Below are 18,064 nucleotides of genomic sequence, written 5' to 3'. Positions count from 1 at the left end.
CTCCTCCCAGTAACACACAAAAAAGTGAGATAAAGAGGAGAAAGAAGAAAATTACAGGGGAACCTAGGTGGATCAGTCTGTTAAGCGTCTGCCTTTGGATCAGGTCATGATCCAGGGTCCTAGGATCAAGCCCCCAACTGAGCTCCCTGCTCAATGGGGAGCCTGCTTCTCCCTCTCCCTCTGCTCCTCCTTCTGCTTGTGCACTCCCTAATAAATAATCTTAAAAGAGAGAGAGAGAGAGAGAGAGAGAGAGAGAGAGAGAACAGAAATCTAAAGAGACACCAACTCTGAAAAAGTGATGGAAGGAGATATACAAAGCAGTACCCAGAGAGGTGACAGAAGCTTTAACAGGTATCTGAGTTACCTGTCTGACCCTGGATGATCGTCTTTCTCCTTTCCTTGGTTTATCATCATCAGATTCACCTTTCTCTTCAGAAATAGAGGAGCTTTTTCCTATCAAATGAAAGAAAATCAAGTCAGATTCATGGTGTAAACATTCATTTGAAGACGCTTTCTAAAATTCAATTATAGCATATGAGTTGGTCAGTACGTATCTATATTCATTTCTTTAAATTCTACGCAGAATACTATTTAAGTTTCTAAGAGGGGTGTGTGCCTGGGTGGTTCAGTTGGTTAAGCAGCCAACTCTTGGCTTTGGCTCAGGTCATGATCTCAGGGTTCTGGGACTGAGCCCTGAGTTGGACTCTGCAGTCAGTGGGGAGTTGGCATGAGGATGTTCTCTCTCTCCCTCTCCTTCTGCCCCTCTCCCTGTTCACATGCACTTGTTTTCCAAAAAAATTAATAAATCTTAAAAAAAAAAAAAAGTTCTAAGGGTCTTATTGATTATTCCTACTGTGCATGTCTGGAGTATTTTCAATATCCCAAAGACAATTCACATATTAGACATAACTCAAATAACTGTAAAATAACTACTAGGGGCTTCAAACTGTTTAGCAGGGATGTACAAATACAAAACACGCTTATTTCTATAAAATGTTTTGTCACTATTTTTCTGGATTGCCTATTGCTACCACTAGATTTTTTTTTTTTTAAGATTTATTTATTTATTTATTCATAGAGACACAAAGAGAGAGAGAGAGGCAGAGACCCAGGCAGAGGGAGAAGCAGGCTCCAGGCAGAGAGCCCGACGCAGGACTCGATCCAGGGTCTCCAGGATCACGCCCTGGGCTGCAGGAGGCGCTAAACTGCTGCGCCACCAGGGCTGCCCGCTACCACTAGTTTTGAACAAAATATAATGATTAACAGACCAGTTTGTAAAATAATCTCATGAAGTAAGTACTTACATGAATTGTTTTCGGGCCCTAATATTCCTAGAAATTACTTCAAGCCACTGGACAGGGCTTCAGAAATGGGCCCTTTCAATTACTGTTTTATTTATTTAGTTTAGTTTTATTTTTTTTATTTTTATTTTTTAAAATTTTTATTTATTTATGATAGTCACAGAGAGAGAGAGGGAGAGAGGCAGAGACATAGGCAGAGGGAGAAGCTGGCTCCATGCACCGGGAGCCCGACGTGGGATTCGATCCTGGGTCTCCAGGATCACGCCCTGGGCCAAAGGCAGGCGCTAAACCACTGCGCCACCCAGGGATCCCTATTTAGTTTTGTTTTAAAGACTTTTATTTACTTAATTGACAGAGTGAGAGAGTGCAAGCAGGGAGAGAGTACAACACAGGCAGAGGGAGAAACAGGCTCCCGCAAACCAGGGAGCCCGATGTGGGGCTTGATCTCAGGGCCCCGGGATCATGACGTAAGCTGAAGGCAGACGTTTAACTGACTGAGCTACCCAGGTACCCCTTAATTATGTTTTTATGTAAAGTGCTCAAGGTGGGATTCTTTTTGAAAGGAAAAATAAGTTCAAGAAAGCTTGAAAACCACCAATCTAGGCCATTTCAAATAATAACTCCATGTAAAACTAGAAAGAAAATTTTGTTCACATTCCATAAGAAAAGGTGATTGTGCATAAATCACTTAAAAAATTTGGGCCCAGGGACGCCTGATGGCTCAGCGGTTGAGCACCTGCCTTCGGCCCAGGATGTGATCCTGGAGACCCAGAATCGAGTCCCACATCGGGCTCCCTGCATGGAGCCTGCTTCTCCCTGTGTTGTGTCTCTGCCTCTCTCTCTGTGTGTCTCTCATGAATAAAAAAAGAAAAAAAAAATTGGGGCCCAGGCGCCTGGATGGCTCAGTCAGTTGAGTGTCTGCCTTGGGCTCAGGTCATCATCCCAGGGCCCTGGGATTGACTGAGCCCCATGTCAGGTTCCACGCTCAGTGGGGAGCCCACTGCTCCCTCTGCTGTTCCCCTGCTTATGTATGAGTGCCCTTGCTCTCTTTCAAATAAAAATAAAACCTTAAAAAAAAAAAAAAACTGGGGTCTTGGGACACTTGGGTGGCTCAGTCAGTTAAGCATCCAACTCTTGATTTTGGCTCAGGTCCTGATATCAAGGTTGTGAGATCGAGCCATGCACTGGGCTCTGCACTCAATATGGAGCCTGCTTGAGATTCTCTCTTCCTCCCTCTCCCCGTCCCCACTCTCATGCAAGTGTGCTCTCTCTCTAAAACAACCCCCCCCACACACACACACAGACACAACCAAATTTGGGTCTCAATGTCTTGACCAAGGAAAAGGCAGAGATGGACTGAAAGATTTCTGAGTTTCCTACCAGTATTAAAATATTACACAGAATAGGAATGCAAATATTGATGAGAACCAGTTTAGAAAACAGCCTAAAGGGCAGCCCCAATGGCACAGCGGTTTAGCGCTGCCTGCAGCCCGGGGTGTGATCCTGGCGTCCCGGGATCGAGTCCCACGTCGGGCTACCTGCATGGAGCCTCCTTCTCCCTCTGCCTGTGTCTCTGCCAATCTCTCTCTCTCTCTCTCTGTCTCAATAAATAAATAAAATCTAAAAATATATATATTTAAAAAAAGGAAAAAGAAAACAGCCTAAATATTATATTCCAGATACTTAACTCAGATGGCTCAATTTTAATATAGTACAAAAGGCTTTAATGATCCACAAAACCCAGTCCTATACTAAATCAGTGCAAATAAAATAGAGGCGTGAGCTCTAACCCAAGCTCTTAATTCTATAGCCCAGCAATTTATTTTTTATTTTTTTTAAATTTTTTTTTTTTTTATTTATGATAGGCACACAGTGAGAGAGAGAGAGAGGCAGAGACACAGGCAGAGGGAGAAGCAGGCTCCATGCACCGGGAGCCCGACGTGGGATTCGATCCCGGGTCTCCAGGATCGTGCCCTGGGCCAAAGGCAGGCGCTAAACCACTGCGCCACCCAGGGATTCGCTAGCCCAGCAATTTAAAATGAACTTGTCTTTGCTTCTGTAAGTAAAAGAAAAAAACATAAAATGAACTAAGACACTGCACATATTCTATAAAACTTTACTCAATGATCACTTCACTAATAGGATCTCTAAAAATATGCCATTTCATATCTTAGTGAATAATGACTTGCATTATGGATGTGTGTACAGGATCTATGGTTAGGACATAAACTGGCACCAGATTCTCTAACAAATACTGAGGGATAATCTAAGAAGTTAATAAATAATGTGGTGATAGTAATAATCAATAATAATATAATTAAATAAGTGGAATAGGTTAAACTACAAGATGAGTAAAACTGAAAAAATTGTTTTCCATTAATTTTAGATAAAGCTCCTATACGAATATAAAATAAACAAGTTATTTTTGTAGTTTAAATAGGAGAAAAAGGTATAGGCCGGGGTGGGGGAGAGGGCAGGACAACAGGCAGAGCATCAAGGATTTTTACAACAGTGAAAATACCCTACATGACACTGGAATTATGGGTACATATTATACAACTATCCAAACCCACGAAATGTACAACTCAACAGTGAACCCTAGGGTAAACTATACATCTTGGGTGATTATGACTTGTCAACATAGACTCTTCAATTTTAAGAAATGTATCACAATAGTGGGGGATATTGATAATGGGAGAGGCTATGCAGGTGTGGGAGTAGAAACCATATAGAAAATCTCTGTACCTTCCTCTGGCTCCCTTAGTTGGTAGAACATGCGACTATTGATCTCAGGGCTGTGAGTTCACACCCCATGTTGGGTATAGAGATTATTTAAAAATAAAACCTTAAAAAAATAAGTCTTAATATTATCCAGATGCTTAGGAATTAGAAAAGAAAAAGGAGAGGGGCACCAAGGTGGCTCAGCTCGTTAAGCACTGGATTCTTAATTTTGACTCAGACCCTGACCTCAGGGTTGTGAGATGGAGCTGAGCCCTTCTTTGGGCTACATGCTGGGTGTGGAGCCTGCTAAAGATTTTCTTCCTCTCCTACTGCCTCTCCACATCCCCTAGCGTACTCTCAAAAAAAAGTTAACCAGGTCAAAGGAGTAATACAGATCTTAATGTTGCAGATATTTTAAACTTTATGTAGACAAAGACGATGAAAATTATATAGCAAAGTATCAATTCAGGTTTTTCAGTTTGTGGGACTATGGATGATGCAAAAAATAGTTTTTTTCTAGTTTTTCCAGATTTTCTTTAATAAACACATACTACTTAAAAAAATTTTTTACCTACTACTTTTTGTAATAAGAAAATAAGTATTTTCAAAAGGATAAAATCCCATCCTCTGGAAGAAAAACATACTCTTCAAATCCTATGAAGAGCTAAAATTCATAGGTCTAGCTATCTCAAGTACTGGCTTTTATCGATCCAAGTTCTAAGAAACATTCTCTTCGTTTTCTTTTTAATCTAAAAACAGGAGTTACATGCACATATTTAAAGTCATACTAAAGATGCTCTGTTGGGGATCCCTGGGTGGCTCAGCAGTTTTGCGCCTGCCTTTGGCCCAGGGCGTGATCCTGGAGTCCCAGAGTCAAGTCCCACATCAGGCTCCCTGCATGGAACCAGCTTCTCTCTCTGCCTGTGTCTCTGTCTCTCATGAATAAATAAAATATTACAAAAATAAATGGAATCTTAAAACAATAAAGTAAAAATAAAATATTAAAAAAATAAAAAAGATGCTGTGTGGTGATTAACAGCTTTCAGTAAGCACCTGTGTGCTCTGAATAAATAAATGTAATTAAGGGGTGGAAAAAAGACATGTTTTGTAAAGTTGGTCAGAGATAAATGTGCTAAAACAGGTCAAAGAGTTTTAGACGGGACACCTGGGTGGCTCAGTGTTTGAGGGTCTGCCTTTGGCTCAGGCTATGATCCTGGAGCCCCAGGATCAAGTCCCACATCGGGCTCCCTCGGATAGCCTGCTTCTCCCTCTGCCTGTGTCTCTGCCCCTCTCTCTCTCTGTGTGTGTCTCTCATGAATAAATAAAATCTACTTAAAAAACAAAAATCCTGGAACTTAAAAAAAAAAAAGTTTTAAAATTATGATTTTAAAATTAGGTATGTACAAGCAAAGAGCCTCTTTTTCAACCTACTCAAAGCTAAATGCTATTCTATTGGATCATAATGTTGTTTTGATGCTGTAAAACTGCAGTGATAGAATTCTAGATGAATACTTCTCTGGAAGCACTTAAGTAATAAGTCACCAATGAGATGTAGGCTGTTCAGTAAGTTTTGGTCATGACTGTTTTGCAAAAAAATGGCAACTGGAGGGGACCCTCAGACGTAAAAACAGGAAATTAGTAAGCAATACAAAATATAAAGAAGAAAAAACAAGATAAAAGAGAACGAGGACTCACTTTCTAGCTCCCTGTATAGAACTGACATGATGCATACAAGCTTCTGGGAAAGGGGACATCTATTATGGGCACATAGTCACCTAAGTATCTTAAGCTAGATGTTAATATGTGCAGAAACTGAGTATGTTTAGCAAAGGGTGGAGCCAATGCAATTAAAAAAATGTATTTCAGGAGTTAAAAAGCAAGGGTAAATGTAGATTCCCAAGATTCCAAAGTCAGAAGCCTTCAGGCTGCTAGACAATAAAGTGAAGAATGTTTATAAGAGCCATATAACAAAGTAGTTTCTTCATTATGAAAAGCAAATCCTAGGGCAGGATTTGCAGGACCCAAGTAAGGTAGCTAAAGATAACAGCAAAGCCTGTGGACAAAGGGAATCTGGGTATCTGGGTATGAATAAGAAGCAGGAATTAGGAGAATGGAGATCTGGCAATGACGCCAAACCTAAATTTGACTCATGTTAGCTGAGTAACTTATCTAGCATTTCTCTAGAATCTCAGCTTCCAAATTTAATATGAGAAAAACAAATGAGGACTATATGCCCTATAAGCAAAAGGCTGGTTAAGATTCCCTGGAGCTATACCTTTGTTAAAGAAGTGGTATCCTGATATCCATTTTTTTTTTTTAAGATTTATTTATTCATGAGAGACAGAGAGAGAGAGAGGCAGAGACACAGGCAGAGGGAGCAGCAGGCTCCATGTAGACAGCCTGACGTGGGACTCGATTCCAGGTCTCCAAGATCACGCCCTGGGCTGAAGGCGGAGCTAAACCGCGGAGCCACCCGGGCTGCCCTGATACCCATTTTTAAATGTCTATTTTCCTAGATTGGGACTCTTTTTGAAATAATTAACTTATAGCAATAAGGATTTTTGTACACCCAATCATGATCTAGAGGCAAACTCAGACAACTCTGACTATGGAAGGTGGATACTGTCTCCTAAAACCCTAGAAAATTCTAAAGAAAGTAGTGAAGAGAGTAGTCAAGAAGAGCCAGGAAGGATGTTAAAAACCAATTCTTGGGGATCCCTGGGTGGCTCAGAGGTTTAGCACCTGCCTTTGGCCCAGGGCGCGATCCTGGAGTCCTGGGATCGAGTCCCACGTCGGGCTCCCTGCATGGAGTCTGCTTCTCCCTCTGCCTGTGTCTCTGCCTCTCTCTCCCTCTATGTCTATCATAAATAAATAAATCTTTAAAAAAAAAATTCTTCCTTTCCCTATTTAGGGTTTTGTCTACAGCACACAAACAGGAGGTTGCTGGAATATAAGCCAAAGATCCTGATTAATTACAAAACTGAAAAACTATTCTTTGAGTTAGTCATTCACAAATTGAGTTAACAGAACTACTAGTGGACTTTTAAAAAATACAGAGTCGGGATCCCTGGGTGGCGTAGCAGTTTAGCGCCTGCCTTTGGCCCAGGGCACGATCCTGGAGACCCGGGATCGAATCCCACGTCGGGCTCCTGGTGCATGGAGCCTGCTTCTCCCTCTGCCTGTGTCTCTGCCTCTCTCTCTCTCTCTATCATAAATAAATTAAAAAAAAAAAATTTTAAAAATGCAGAGTCCCAGGACTCACATTTCCTGAGATTCTTGGGGTAGGTAGGCCCAGGAAGTCATATTCTTAAGAATAGTAATACCCCCCCCCAAAAGATCTTCAGGTGCCACTACTGATTAGCAAACTATTATTACTAATAATAGATTTTGATTAAATCTTTGATTAAATCTTATTAAAGAGGGCAGCCCCGGTGGCTCAGCGGTTTAGCGCCGCCTTCAGCCCAGGGCATGATTCTGGAGACCCGGGATCGAGTCCCACATCGGGCTCCCTGCATGGAGCCTGCTTCTCCCTCTGCCTGTGTCTCTGCCCCCCCCCCTCTCTCTGTGTCTCTCATGAATAAATAAATAAAATCTTAAAAAAAAAAAATCTTATTAAAGAGAGAACCCCCAAAACATCCAAATAAGTTGGGATCCCGATAGTTTATTGGCCTACTAACAAACTAACACTGCACATCTTAAAAGAACCTAATTTTCTGGGCAAACTCCAGGCATTGCAACTGATCCAACTAAACACCACTAGAACTCCCAACCATCACTCCATTTAGGACCTTGACCAAATTTTGCACCACATCTATGAGATTCACACTGTAGCCAAGATCAGAGGTAAGAGAGTTTATGGCAGAGAGTACACAGAAGAACACAAATGGCAATTGTTAGCTGTACTCTACAATTTACTACATTCATCTCTTATATTTTTTGCTTCTCTCTTTCCTCCTCTTTTACTGTCCCCCTCACCCCCTTCATTAATTACCACCATAGGAAGAGTCTGGTTGATAAAAAACATTGAAGGGACTGGTTATCCTTTAAATCTTTGCTTTTGAAACCTTATATCTTTTATTTTTTATTTTTTTTTATTTTTAAAGATTTTTATTTATTTATTTAAAAATTTTATTTATTTATTTCTGAGAATATACAGAGAGGAGAGAAAGAAGCAGAGACACAGGCAGAGGAAGAAGCAGGCACCATGCAAGGAGCGTGACATGGGACTCGATCCTAGGTCTCCAGGATCAGGCCCTGGGCCAAAGGCAGTGCTAAACTGCTTGAGCCACCTGGGCTGCCCTATTTTTATTTATTTATGATAGACACAGAGAGAGAGAGAGAGAGAGAGGCATTGACACAGGCAGAGGGAAAAACAGGCTCCATGCCAGGAGCCCTATGCGGGACTCGATCCCGGACTCCAGGATCACGCCCTGGGCCAAAGGCAGGCGCGAAACCGCTGAGCCACCCAGGGATCCCCTGAAACCTTGTTTCTATTTCAGGATCCATTTCTCATTTTCATTTCAAATTACATTTAGAACTGAAAGAGAACTTTTTTTTGAGAGGCTTATTTAAGAGAGAGAGTTGCTTATCAAATCATGCCTGTATCAAGTATTTTCAATGGTTTCCCCCTTAAAATAAAAAATTTCATATTCATTCTTGATATTCAAAACCCTTTGCAATATTAATCCAATGTACCTTTAAAAAAAGATTATTTATTATTTTATTTATTTATATGAGAGAGAGAGAGAGAGAGAGAGAGAGAGAGAGGCAGAGACACAGGCAGAGGGAGAAGCAGGCTCCATGCCGGAAGCTTGATGCAGGACTCGATCCCAGGAATCCAGGACCACGCCCTGGACCAAAGGCAGGCGCCAAACTGCTGAGCCACCCAGGGATCCCCTTATTCTATTATTTTTATGGTCTGTGTGTTTGCACTATTTATATGTCGCTTTAAAACACACCATCTTCAGGGGCACCTGCGTGGCTCAGTCGTTGAGCATCTGCCTTTGGCTCAGGTCATGATCCTAGGGTCCTGGGATCGAGTCCCACCCACATCAGCCTCCCCATAGGGAGCCTCCTTTTCCTTCTGCCTATGTCTCTCACAAATAAATTTTAAAAATCTTAAATAAATAAATAAATCAAACAAAACACATCACCTTCAGTTGTTGGCTTTATGTGCAATTATCTTCTCTCTCCCAAAAAGATTTTACAATGCGCTAACTCCCCATATACTCTAGCACGGAAATATGTATATAATAGAAATTTAATAAATATTTTCTTGACTATTTTAAAAGAAACAAACTAATTCAGAAGAGTTTTTCCCCTTCCTCTTGGCTTTGCAATTGGGGAAGAGTGCAAAGAGCAAAATGGATCAATGAGGCTCTGCTACTTTTGTACTTGAGGAAAAAAGAGATCTCTAAAATAACTTATTATTCTTCTACCATTAAGTATTTTCTAAAAATCTATGTTCAAATTCTGTATTAATTAGAAGAGCTAGTTACTTCTACATTCTAAAAAATATTAAATACGATTACCTTACGACCACTAACATTAATAGAGATTCAAAATACTTTTACTGTACACATTGATTTAACATATCTACCTACCATTCACATCTTATATACATGTTCTCCTAAAAGTATACCGTCTTAGGTAGTTTAGAAGATAAAAGCTGCATTTACAGATTTTTGCTTGAGATACTAAACTGGGTGCTTAATTTTTATGTGAAAAGCTAATTTTGCTTGAACAGCTCCACACAATGCATTAGAACTCCCTGTAATATGCTCACATGATATTTTGCACTGCCTCTCAGAGCACACAGCTCAATGGTAACTATATAATAATTTGATTAATGTCCATCTCCTCCCTAGGCTATACATTTCATTCAGGCAGGAACTTGTCCTTTCTCTACCATATTCCTGGTGCCTAGCATGTGCCTACCATACAACAGGCATTCAACAAAAACTTGCTGAATGAATTAATGAACTACAGCAGATACCCATTTGGGTGGTATGACTGAGTGTGCAAGAAGTAATCTATACAACTGGTGAAGAGTTATGACTCCTGCTCAACCCAGAGGCACAAGAGGTTAAAGAGGTACAGAGGAGAAGAAACATCATGCTGCCTTAGAAAACACTCTGAGAGGTTAACACGACACAGAGGTGAAAGCAGACTTCCAAAAGGACATAATTCCCATGACAAACAGATGTGAAGTGTCAATGTCGCAGAATTTCTCTGGGACTTCAGTGGAGGCTTAGCATGAGAGGAGGCGTAACTTACCTCCCCCCACCAACTACGCAGGATTGACAAATCAGCGCAGTGGGGAGGGAGATACGTACTGGGCGAATGTCTGCTGAGTTCCAGCTCTGGTCTCTCCAGGCTGCTCTGAAAGTCAGGAGGCAGCAGGGAAGCCACTCCCTCAGGATGGATCATCTCGTCCTCCGACTCAGCTGAAGCTTCTGCAAAGTACAGATTGGGTCGGGGCAGGGAGGGAGTGAAGGGCTCATCATGTGGGAATATGTAGGGGAGTGAAGGAAATCAAGCAAAGTCATGGGACACAGAGCATATACTAAAAAGAGCACTGTACACAGAAAAAACTCCCTGGGATTAAGAACTACCTCATTTAAAGGGTAGCTTAATTTACTTATAATTCTTCCTGTTGGCAGGAATCCTCTTCTAACAGATAGTTAAATTAAGTGTTTTCTTCCCTGACAAAAGGTAAACAAACAACTCACTTGGCTTAACTACCAAAGCAAATAAGTAGCAGTTTCAGCCTGACTTATTCCTGAAATTGCCTAGTTAAACAGGCCTATCTTATTCAGTGACAGGAGTTAAGAATGAAAAACTCCTTCTGACAGTCCGGGCTTACCTTCAAGTTCTGCAGCTTCTCGGGCTTCACGTTCCAGACGCTGCCGAAGAAGCTCCTGCTGCTTTTCCAGATACTGCTTTATAAAACTGTTCTGGCTCATTTCCTCGCCAATCTGTGTAGAAGACATGGAAAAAGAAAAGTTGAGGAAAGCAAACCAGGAAAACACAGGGAAGAAAATTTCACGGAGCAAAAGTCTTCCTCTTATATTTGAATCCAAGAAAGATTATCAAAATGTTTGAAGGCCCTCTTCTAAGTTTTGTTGAACCAAAATAAAGAATCGTATGATTCATAAAGGATGGCAAAGAGAGGAACCACACATGATTTCTTATTTTAAATATTTAGTTCCCAACCAGTGATGCCCAAGTAACTTAAAATCTAAATTATCTAAATATAATCTAAATCTTCCTTTTAATAACAACAAGAAAAAATACTAGTTCATACCATGTCATTTTTTGTTGATAAAAATGGTCAATCTCCACCTATCCTGGAACCATTTTGTCAAACGTCTCCAAAATTGAAGTACAGTAAAGGATGAAAGCAAGAGATTAAGAAAGGGGATGACCGTTCAGCTTTCAGAGTTTTAACTCTATTTTCTTTGGGTGGGAAGAAATCCTAGGTAACACTATTTAAAATCCAGAAGCTTACTTCCTTTTCCAACTTTTTTCCTGCAATACAGATTCCCACAGCATTCTTCTGTCCTTCAGTTTTCTCTTCCCAAGTCCTCCTCCCCAGAGCCTTCTTGCTTAGCAAGTCCTACTAGAACTCAAGAAAAAATCTGAATACATATTGCTTGTTTTCAGTCCTCTTTCCCAAGCAAGGTAAATGTTTATTTTCATCTAAAATAGAAACAGGTCTCTTGGTACTCAACGGACATTGATGAAGTATGGGTTGCATGTATTAGAAAAGATATGCATTTGCAGCAAAAATCCTAGGTTAATAAAAGCAAAGCTTCAGGGATCCCTGGGTGGCGCAGCGGTTTGGCGCCTGCCTTTGGCTCAGGGCGCGATCCTGGAGACCCGGGATCGAATCCCATATCGGGCTCCCGGTGCATGGAGCCTGCTTCTCCCTCTGCCTGTGTCTCTGCCTCTCTCTCTCTCTGTGTGACTATCATAAATAAATAAATTTTAAAAAAAATTAAAAAAAAAAAAGCAAAGCTTCAAAGACTAAAATGCAATGAACAAAAGGAATATAATCACAAACTGATTAACTTATGTAGTTTCTTAAACTTATTCTTAACTAAACATCTGTAAACTTACTAGATTATGATATAGCTTAATGAAGTGGCAACAAGGGACTAGGAAGGCTCTCTTGTTTTTCCACAGTATCTTGGGACTTCATCTAGTACCAGAGCTGCACAAAACTGCACTAACAAAGCTCTGGATTTTCCTTTATGTACGTAACACACTATAATGAGGCGATTTTAAGAGCTGAAAATGATCTTATGAGGTCACACAGTCTAAAAGTTTCACTTTTTTAAACTGTGGAATGATTTCTAAAGAAATCTTATGCTGAAACTCAATATACATAACAGGTAAAAATAGATCTAATTTAGTTAAGAGGGTAGTATAAAGCTATGTACACAGTCCAATGCCTTCTCGTGTTATACATAGGAACTGAAGGACCCAGGACCTCCAAAGGTTAAATTTCTGCCCTAAGAAACCAAGGAATTAATGATGTTTGGGAGTAAGTGCATAGTTAGCATTAACACTGGTAATGGCGGGTAATTTCCAAAGGATTGAATTCTTGGAAAATCTTTGTCAACACCAGACTTCTTGATCAGCAAGTATTTCCTTACACTGCCCTATTGATTGTCTACTTCATATCTACTACATTCAAAGACATCAACTACTTTTCCCAAATCAATGGCAAATAAATGACTTTGGATTCTTGTACTATACTTAATCAACTGGAGTCCCATCTTTCTGCACACATCATTGCAAGTATCAGAAATTAACTAACAGCTCTTCTAATTCAGTTCTGGAATTCCTTATTAAAATTCAACTGTTCCTGGAATGAGGACATTTCCAACCCAGGGAACTTAGGAAAACACCAGTGAGGACTTAAGTATCAAATATACATCATTATGTCTTTCAATAGGTCTATGCATCGAAAGAGCCCACCCTAGCTAACAAACCTTTTTTCTTACCTGGGAATTTGGCTGGAATGCAGCATGGGGTGTTGAGTGTTTCTGTAAATTTTCTAGCATTAGAGCCTGGTACAGAGAAGGGCAAAAGTCAGAAACTAGGGGAAAACCACCCCCCCCCATCCCCCCCCAATCTCTTCATTGAATGCAATGACTAACCATACACGGTTAAACTGTATTCTTTTCCCAGGGACCTAAAAGTCTTTTAACTAATACTGTTCTCATTCATCTTCAGAAGACCCTTAAACATAGCCACCATTACTGCTCTCAAATGTACAAATGTGAACTGCAGGCACCTGGAGAAAATCAAGTGACCTGGCTATGTAATAAAATCAGTTACAGTGACAGAACCAGCACTACAGTCCCTATTATCTTCTACACTTCTGACTAATGCCCCTTCTAAATCTGGCCATGCAGGTAAAATGACTTCAAATACTCAAGTCAGCTTCAAATACAGGAAACCAACATAGGGCTGCTGGTTTTGGCTTGATTGAATTACTTGCTCAGTTACCCAGGACTAGATCTACTTGAATGAACTTGTATTGTTTCCAACAGAGTGGCATGTAGATTTATCAACTCTATAAAAATTTCAAAGGGGAGGCTACAGAACAAAATGACCACAGACTCTAAATTATGGCTGACCCAATCCACATACACAAAACAGCTTCTGTAGAGGGAACGGTCTGTCAAACTAACCCTTGATCCAACCCAGCACTAATATGTACTAGAGGCCATGTATCCTAATTAACCCCAGTTAAGACCAAGACATCCTCCTCTTCCCACCGTTTACACCAAATCTATACACACAAATCCACCCACCTCATGACGATCCCACCCTAAGCTACTCAAATCGATTCAAAACGCCCAACATATACCAACCTGCCCCCTCTCTCATCAATATTCACCAAACTCTTATCCGCCCAAATTGCTTCTGGATGCCCTATAAATTATACACCCCTCTATAACCGAGTCCCTTCAAATCAAGGTTTCTCTTTATCTCACCTCCTGATCTAATCAGGCAGACATTTTACTCTACATCCCGATCCTATCCTTCCGGACACCGACAACCACCCCATTCACCCCTCCGCCCAACTGTACCCCTAACTCCGACCCTGCCCAATTCGCCCCCCTCAGGCCAGCTACGCCGGTGGTAGTAGTGGGATTTAACTCCTTCTGCAGCGCATGCGCCGAAACCACAGACACAAACAAGGAGGGGGTGGGGGAAGGAGGAAGGAGCTTAAGACACTCCGAGAGAGTAGCGCGCACCCTCCCATTTTGGGCTCGCGCCGCTGCCGTTAAGGCGGGAACCGGCGCTATCTCTATTCCAGCGCGAGCCTCACCAACCACCGTGCGCGCGGATCCGGAGGCTCGCGCTGGCGGCCTGAGCGAGCTCGCGCGGAGCCCGGACACTGCGCCTGCGCCGCGGCAGAGCCCCGTCTCTACCGGGTCCGCTCCCCTCCGACACCCCGGCAACGCCGACTTCTCACCCCTTTGAGCCGCTTGACCAGGGCGCTCTTCTGCCCGCTCTTCGCTAGGCCTCGCTGCTCCAGTGCGGCCTTCAGGTCGGTCACCCGCAGCGCCTGAAGAGGCTTCCCGTCCAGAGTCACCTCCTCCAGCTCCGCCATCTTGCGTGAGGTACTCGGGTCCGTCCCGACGGCTTCGGGCATCTTCGGTAATTTCCGCCAACGCCCTTGGAACGTACCGAGTTGACCCCGCCCACTGCCGTAGTCAACCCCTCGATTACCACTCACAACTCCCCGGGTTCCTCCGGAACTGCTCGGGTGTTTCCGTCTCCACATCGGCACCAATCAGTTCTTTCCCTCCTCCCAGCCGCGCCCCCGCCCTCTCTCTGCTTTCAGAGCTCGGTTATTTTCGTCTTACCGAGGCTTGGAATCGAATGTATTCGGAAGCCTTCGACTCTGGCATAACAAAGTCGGAGTTGCTCGGCTCTCTCCGAACCTACGGCTGAGGCGCTGAGGCGCTTGGGTGTTTGGGGCTGGTCCGGGGCCGGAAGTGCGTGGGCTGCCGGGCTGGCCCTGCTTCGGGTTTTCAGGAAACATGGAAGCGGCGGCGACAGTTGGAATTTAAGCATCTCTGTGACGGTCTCCGGGTTCCCTGTGAGAGGAAAGGGGAGGTAAGCGCAGTAGAAGCCCCTCCCTGGGCCGGGTCAGACTCGGCGTTTGCGGGTTACCCAGGTAGGGCGCAGTTGCCGTCCTGCTGCCAGTACAGCTGCCGCCCCCCCATTTCCGAATCCCCGCCACTCCCATCCAAGACTACGTTGCTCTTTGGGTCCGTGGATGCCAGGCTACCTGGCCTCCAGAGCGGGCAAGTGGCAGCACCGTGTCTTTGGGCCCAGACTGTGAACGAAGTCATAATCCTTGAACTTGAGTTTGCTGAGGAGGCCGTGTCGCAAGACTCGGCAAAAGTTTTTCCTTACCCCGAATAAGAGAATAAAGTTCCGTAAGGAGGAATTGCTTCTTGTAGGGCCGCTGTGAAAAAGGCAGTCTCGGACTGTTTGGGTACTGAACTGATTGATGTTAATTTTAAGTATAGGGTTTCCTTTCCTTGTCACTGCAAATACTCCCAGATTGCCGCAGAACAATAAAATAGGTCACTGATAAGTAGTTTAAGGTTTTCATTGTTAGAAATTCAAACTGGCGAGTCCGAGACCTATTCAAGTCGTCTCACCTTCAGTTTGGATTACTGATGCAAATCAGTGGCAGGGCATCAATGAGTATTTTACATTGAACTTTAAGGAAAATGTGCAAAGACATGGATTGTCCTACATCTACAGCAGTGTAACACTTGTTAGGGTCCTAAGCTACCAAACTAACTAGACATTTTCCAGTTTGGAATAAACTGGCTTCTCCTATTTTTTCTTAACTGTGTTTTATTTTGGGTAAGGCACTTACTCTGGTCTTCAATTTTTCCTGGTGCTTTACTGGAAATGTAAGGAAGTAATGGATGTTATGAAGTTCTTGGCATATTTCAGAGGCTATATGCACATTACAAAGAAGACTTTCTGGGACACCTGGGTGGCTCAGCAGTTGAGTGTCTGCCTTTGGCTCAGGACCCAGATTGAGTCCCGCATCAGGCTCCCTGCAGGGAGTCTGCTTCTCCCTCTGCCTGTGCCTCTCGTGAATAAATAAGTAAAATCTTAAAAAACAAAACAAACAAAACACTCTTTCCATCATGTATGATTTTGATTTTTTTTTCTTCTCTCACTGTTGATAGTTCTGGAATGATTAACATCTAGGTCCAGATTGGCTGCATGTACTAGATTTAAAAATGTGTTCCTTTTTTCTTTTTAAGGTGAGACGCACCAATGTTGATCACTGTTTGTTTTGTTTTTTTTTTTTCTTTATCAACCTGGAACATAAAAGTAGTCCAGAGAGAATGAGCAAGAAATGTGTAGATTATTTTTAGATTCTTTATAAGAATAATGGAGAGAAGCAGTCTTTGGGGAGAGTGATGGTTTCAAAAAGAGGAAGGTTGGCAAATGTGAAATTAAGTTATTCTTGAGTGACCTCTCTAAGGTAATTGGATAATAACCGGTATGAAGTACCCTGTTGTGTTCCTGTAAATTGGTGAAAAGTAATTTTATCTGTAGATGCTGATTGTGATAAGATTCCTCGTTGGGAAATTGTGTTTTGTTACTTTATCTAGAGAATATATAACAGTGCTTTTATCTTTCAGGATGCCGCTGGAATCATCTTCCTCTTCAATGCCACTATCCTTCCCTCCTCCTTTACCCTCAGTACCAGATAGTATTACTAACTCTTCCCCACCCCCAATGTCTTACATCACTTCCCAGGAGATGAAGTGTATTCTTCACTGGTTTGCCAGTTGGTCAGGTCCCCAGCGTGAACGTTTCCTACAGGACCTGGTAGCTAAGGCAGTGCCAGGAAAATTACAGCCACTGCTGGAAGGGCTGGAGCAGCTTAGTGTGTCTAGAGCAAACCGACCACCTTGTATCTTTGAGTGCCAGCTACGTCTTTGGGATCAGTGGTTTCGAGGTTGGGCTGAGCAGGAGCGCAATGAATTTGTCAGGCAGCTGGAGGTCAGTGAGCCAGACTTCGTGGCAAAGTTTTACCAAGCAGTGGCTGCTACAGCTGGTAAAGACTGATGGACATTAAAATCAAAGAAGATAATCACAGCTGATGGAGCCACAACTTTACTGTGAGAACTTCAAATGTGTCGCTTAAAGGTCTAGGGATGGTATTCCAATCAGCTGATTGAACTTGTTGACCTGTACAGGCTTGATTATATCTTTGGAGGCAGGGGAAGGGCAAAGGAAGAGAGAGAATCTTAAGCGGGATCCATGCCCCGCACTGAGCCTGATTTAAGCGGGCTTGATTTCACAATCCTGAGATCATGACCTGAGCCAAAATCAAGAGTTGGATGCTTAACCGACGGAGCCACCCACGTGCCCCAAGCCTTGGTTATTTCAATGTTAACAGCCTATCAACTGGACTGCTCACATAATTGTTTTCCATCCCAGTAAATCCAGTCTGCCTCCTAGCTTGCTCCTTTCTACATATCAGACCCTGAAGAATTCCGTGGCTTCTTTTGCAAGTATAATGAGAGGGAACCTACACATTATAACTCAAGCATAAAAAAAAAAAAATAAGCATATTGCTGGCCCGTGGGGCTTTTAAGTAAAGCTTTCCTACTCCAGAAGCAGGAGAGAAGGACAATAAAAGGTCATGTTTTTATAGTTTAACTGGATTCACATGGTTGGTTCCACTGCCCTTTCCAGATTCTGGCATAATTGTGTGACATGCCAACTGTTAGCTTTCCTAGTGATGATTTTGTAAAATTATGAAAAAATCAGGAGAGGGAAACAATTAGCTACTCCTTCCACACTGATGTTTGTTTGAATCCGAATAGCAATGACTTCTAAAGTATATGTGATATTCTTGGAGCTGGTAACAGATTCCTATTCTGTAAGTTTGTGATATGAAAACAAGTGACACTCTATAGGTTAAAGGGTTTATTTTTTGTATCAAAATAAAGAATCCTCAGAACCATGTC

General features: G+C 42.3%; 2 protein-coding genes across 6 annotated transcripts in view; one reads left to right on the top strand and one right to left on the bottom strand.

The window, feature by feature from the left end:
- The window catches only part of ACIN1 (apoptotic chromatin condensation inducer 1), a 35,734-nt gene extending 20,882 nt beyond the window's left edge, over nucleotides 1-14,852 (bottom strand). The window contains exons 1-5 of one of the 5 annotated variants that reach the window (XM_055309065.1): nucleotides 14,518-14,852; nucleotides 13,034-13,099; nucleotides 10,888-10,999; nucleotides 10,358-10,477; nucleotides 365-453 (exon numbers count right to left, since the gene is read on the bottom strand). In XM_055309065.1, coding sequence (XP_055165040.1) covers nucleotides 365-453; nucleotides 10,358-10,477; nucleotides 10,888-10,999; nucleotides 13,034-13,099; nucleotides 14,518-14,829 — 699 coding nt within the window. In that variant the 5' untranslated portion in view covers nucleotides 14,830-14,852. The remainder of the gene's footprint in view (nucleotides 1-364; nucleotides 454-10,357; nucleotides 10,478-10,887; nucleotides 11,000-13,033; nucleotides 13,100-14,517) is intronic. The other 4 variants (XM_055309062.1, XM_055309064.1, XM_055309063.1 and 1 more) reach the window with 4 other exon arrangements.
- A 64-nt stretch (nucleotides 14,853-14,916) lies between these two features.
- Nucleotides 14,917-18,060, top strand: CUNH14orf119 (chromosome unknown C14orf119 homolog). The gene is made up of 2 exons (XM_055309068.1): nucleotides 14,917-15,164; nucleotides 16,727-18,060. Exon 2 carries the CDS (start codon nucleotides 16,728-16,730, stop codon nucleotides 17,154-17,156), a length of 429 nt encoding a protein of 142 aa, XP_055165043.1. The 5' UTR covers nucleotides 14,917-15,164; nucleotide 16,727; the 3' UTR covers nucleotides 17,157-18,060.
- Nucleotides 18,061-18,064: the final 4 nt, after the last annotated feature.

This window comes from Nyctereutes procyonoides, unplaced genomic scaffold, assembly GCF_905146905.1.
Source record: "Nyctereutes procyonoides isolate TBG_1078 unplaced genomic scaffold, NYPRO_anot_genome, whole genome shotgun sequence".
Classification (NCBI taxonomy): Eukaryota; Metazoa; Chordata; class Mammalia; order Carnivora; family Canidae; genus Nyctereutes; species Nyctereutes procyonoides.
This window is presented reverse-complemented; position numbering and strand designations above follow the sequence as displayed.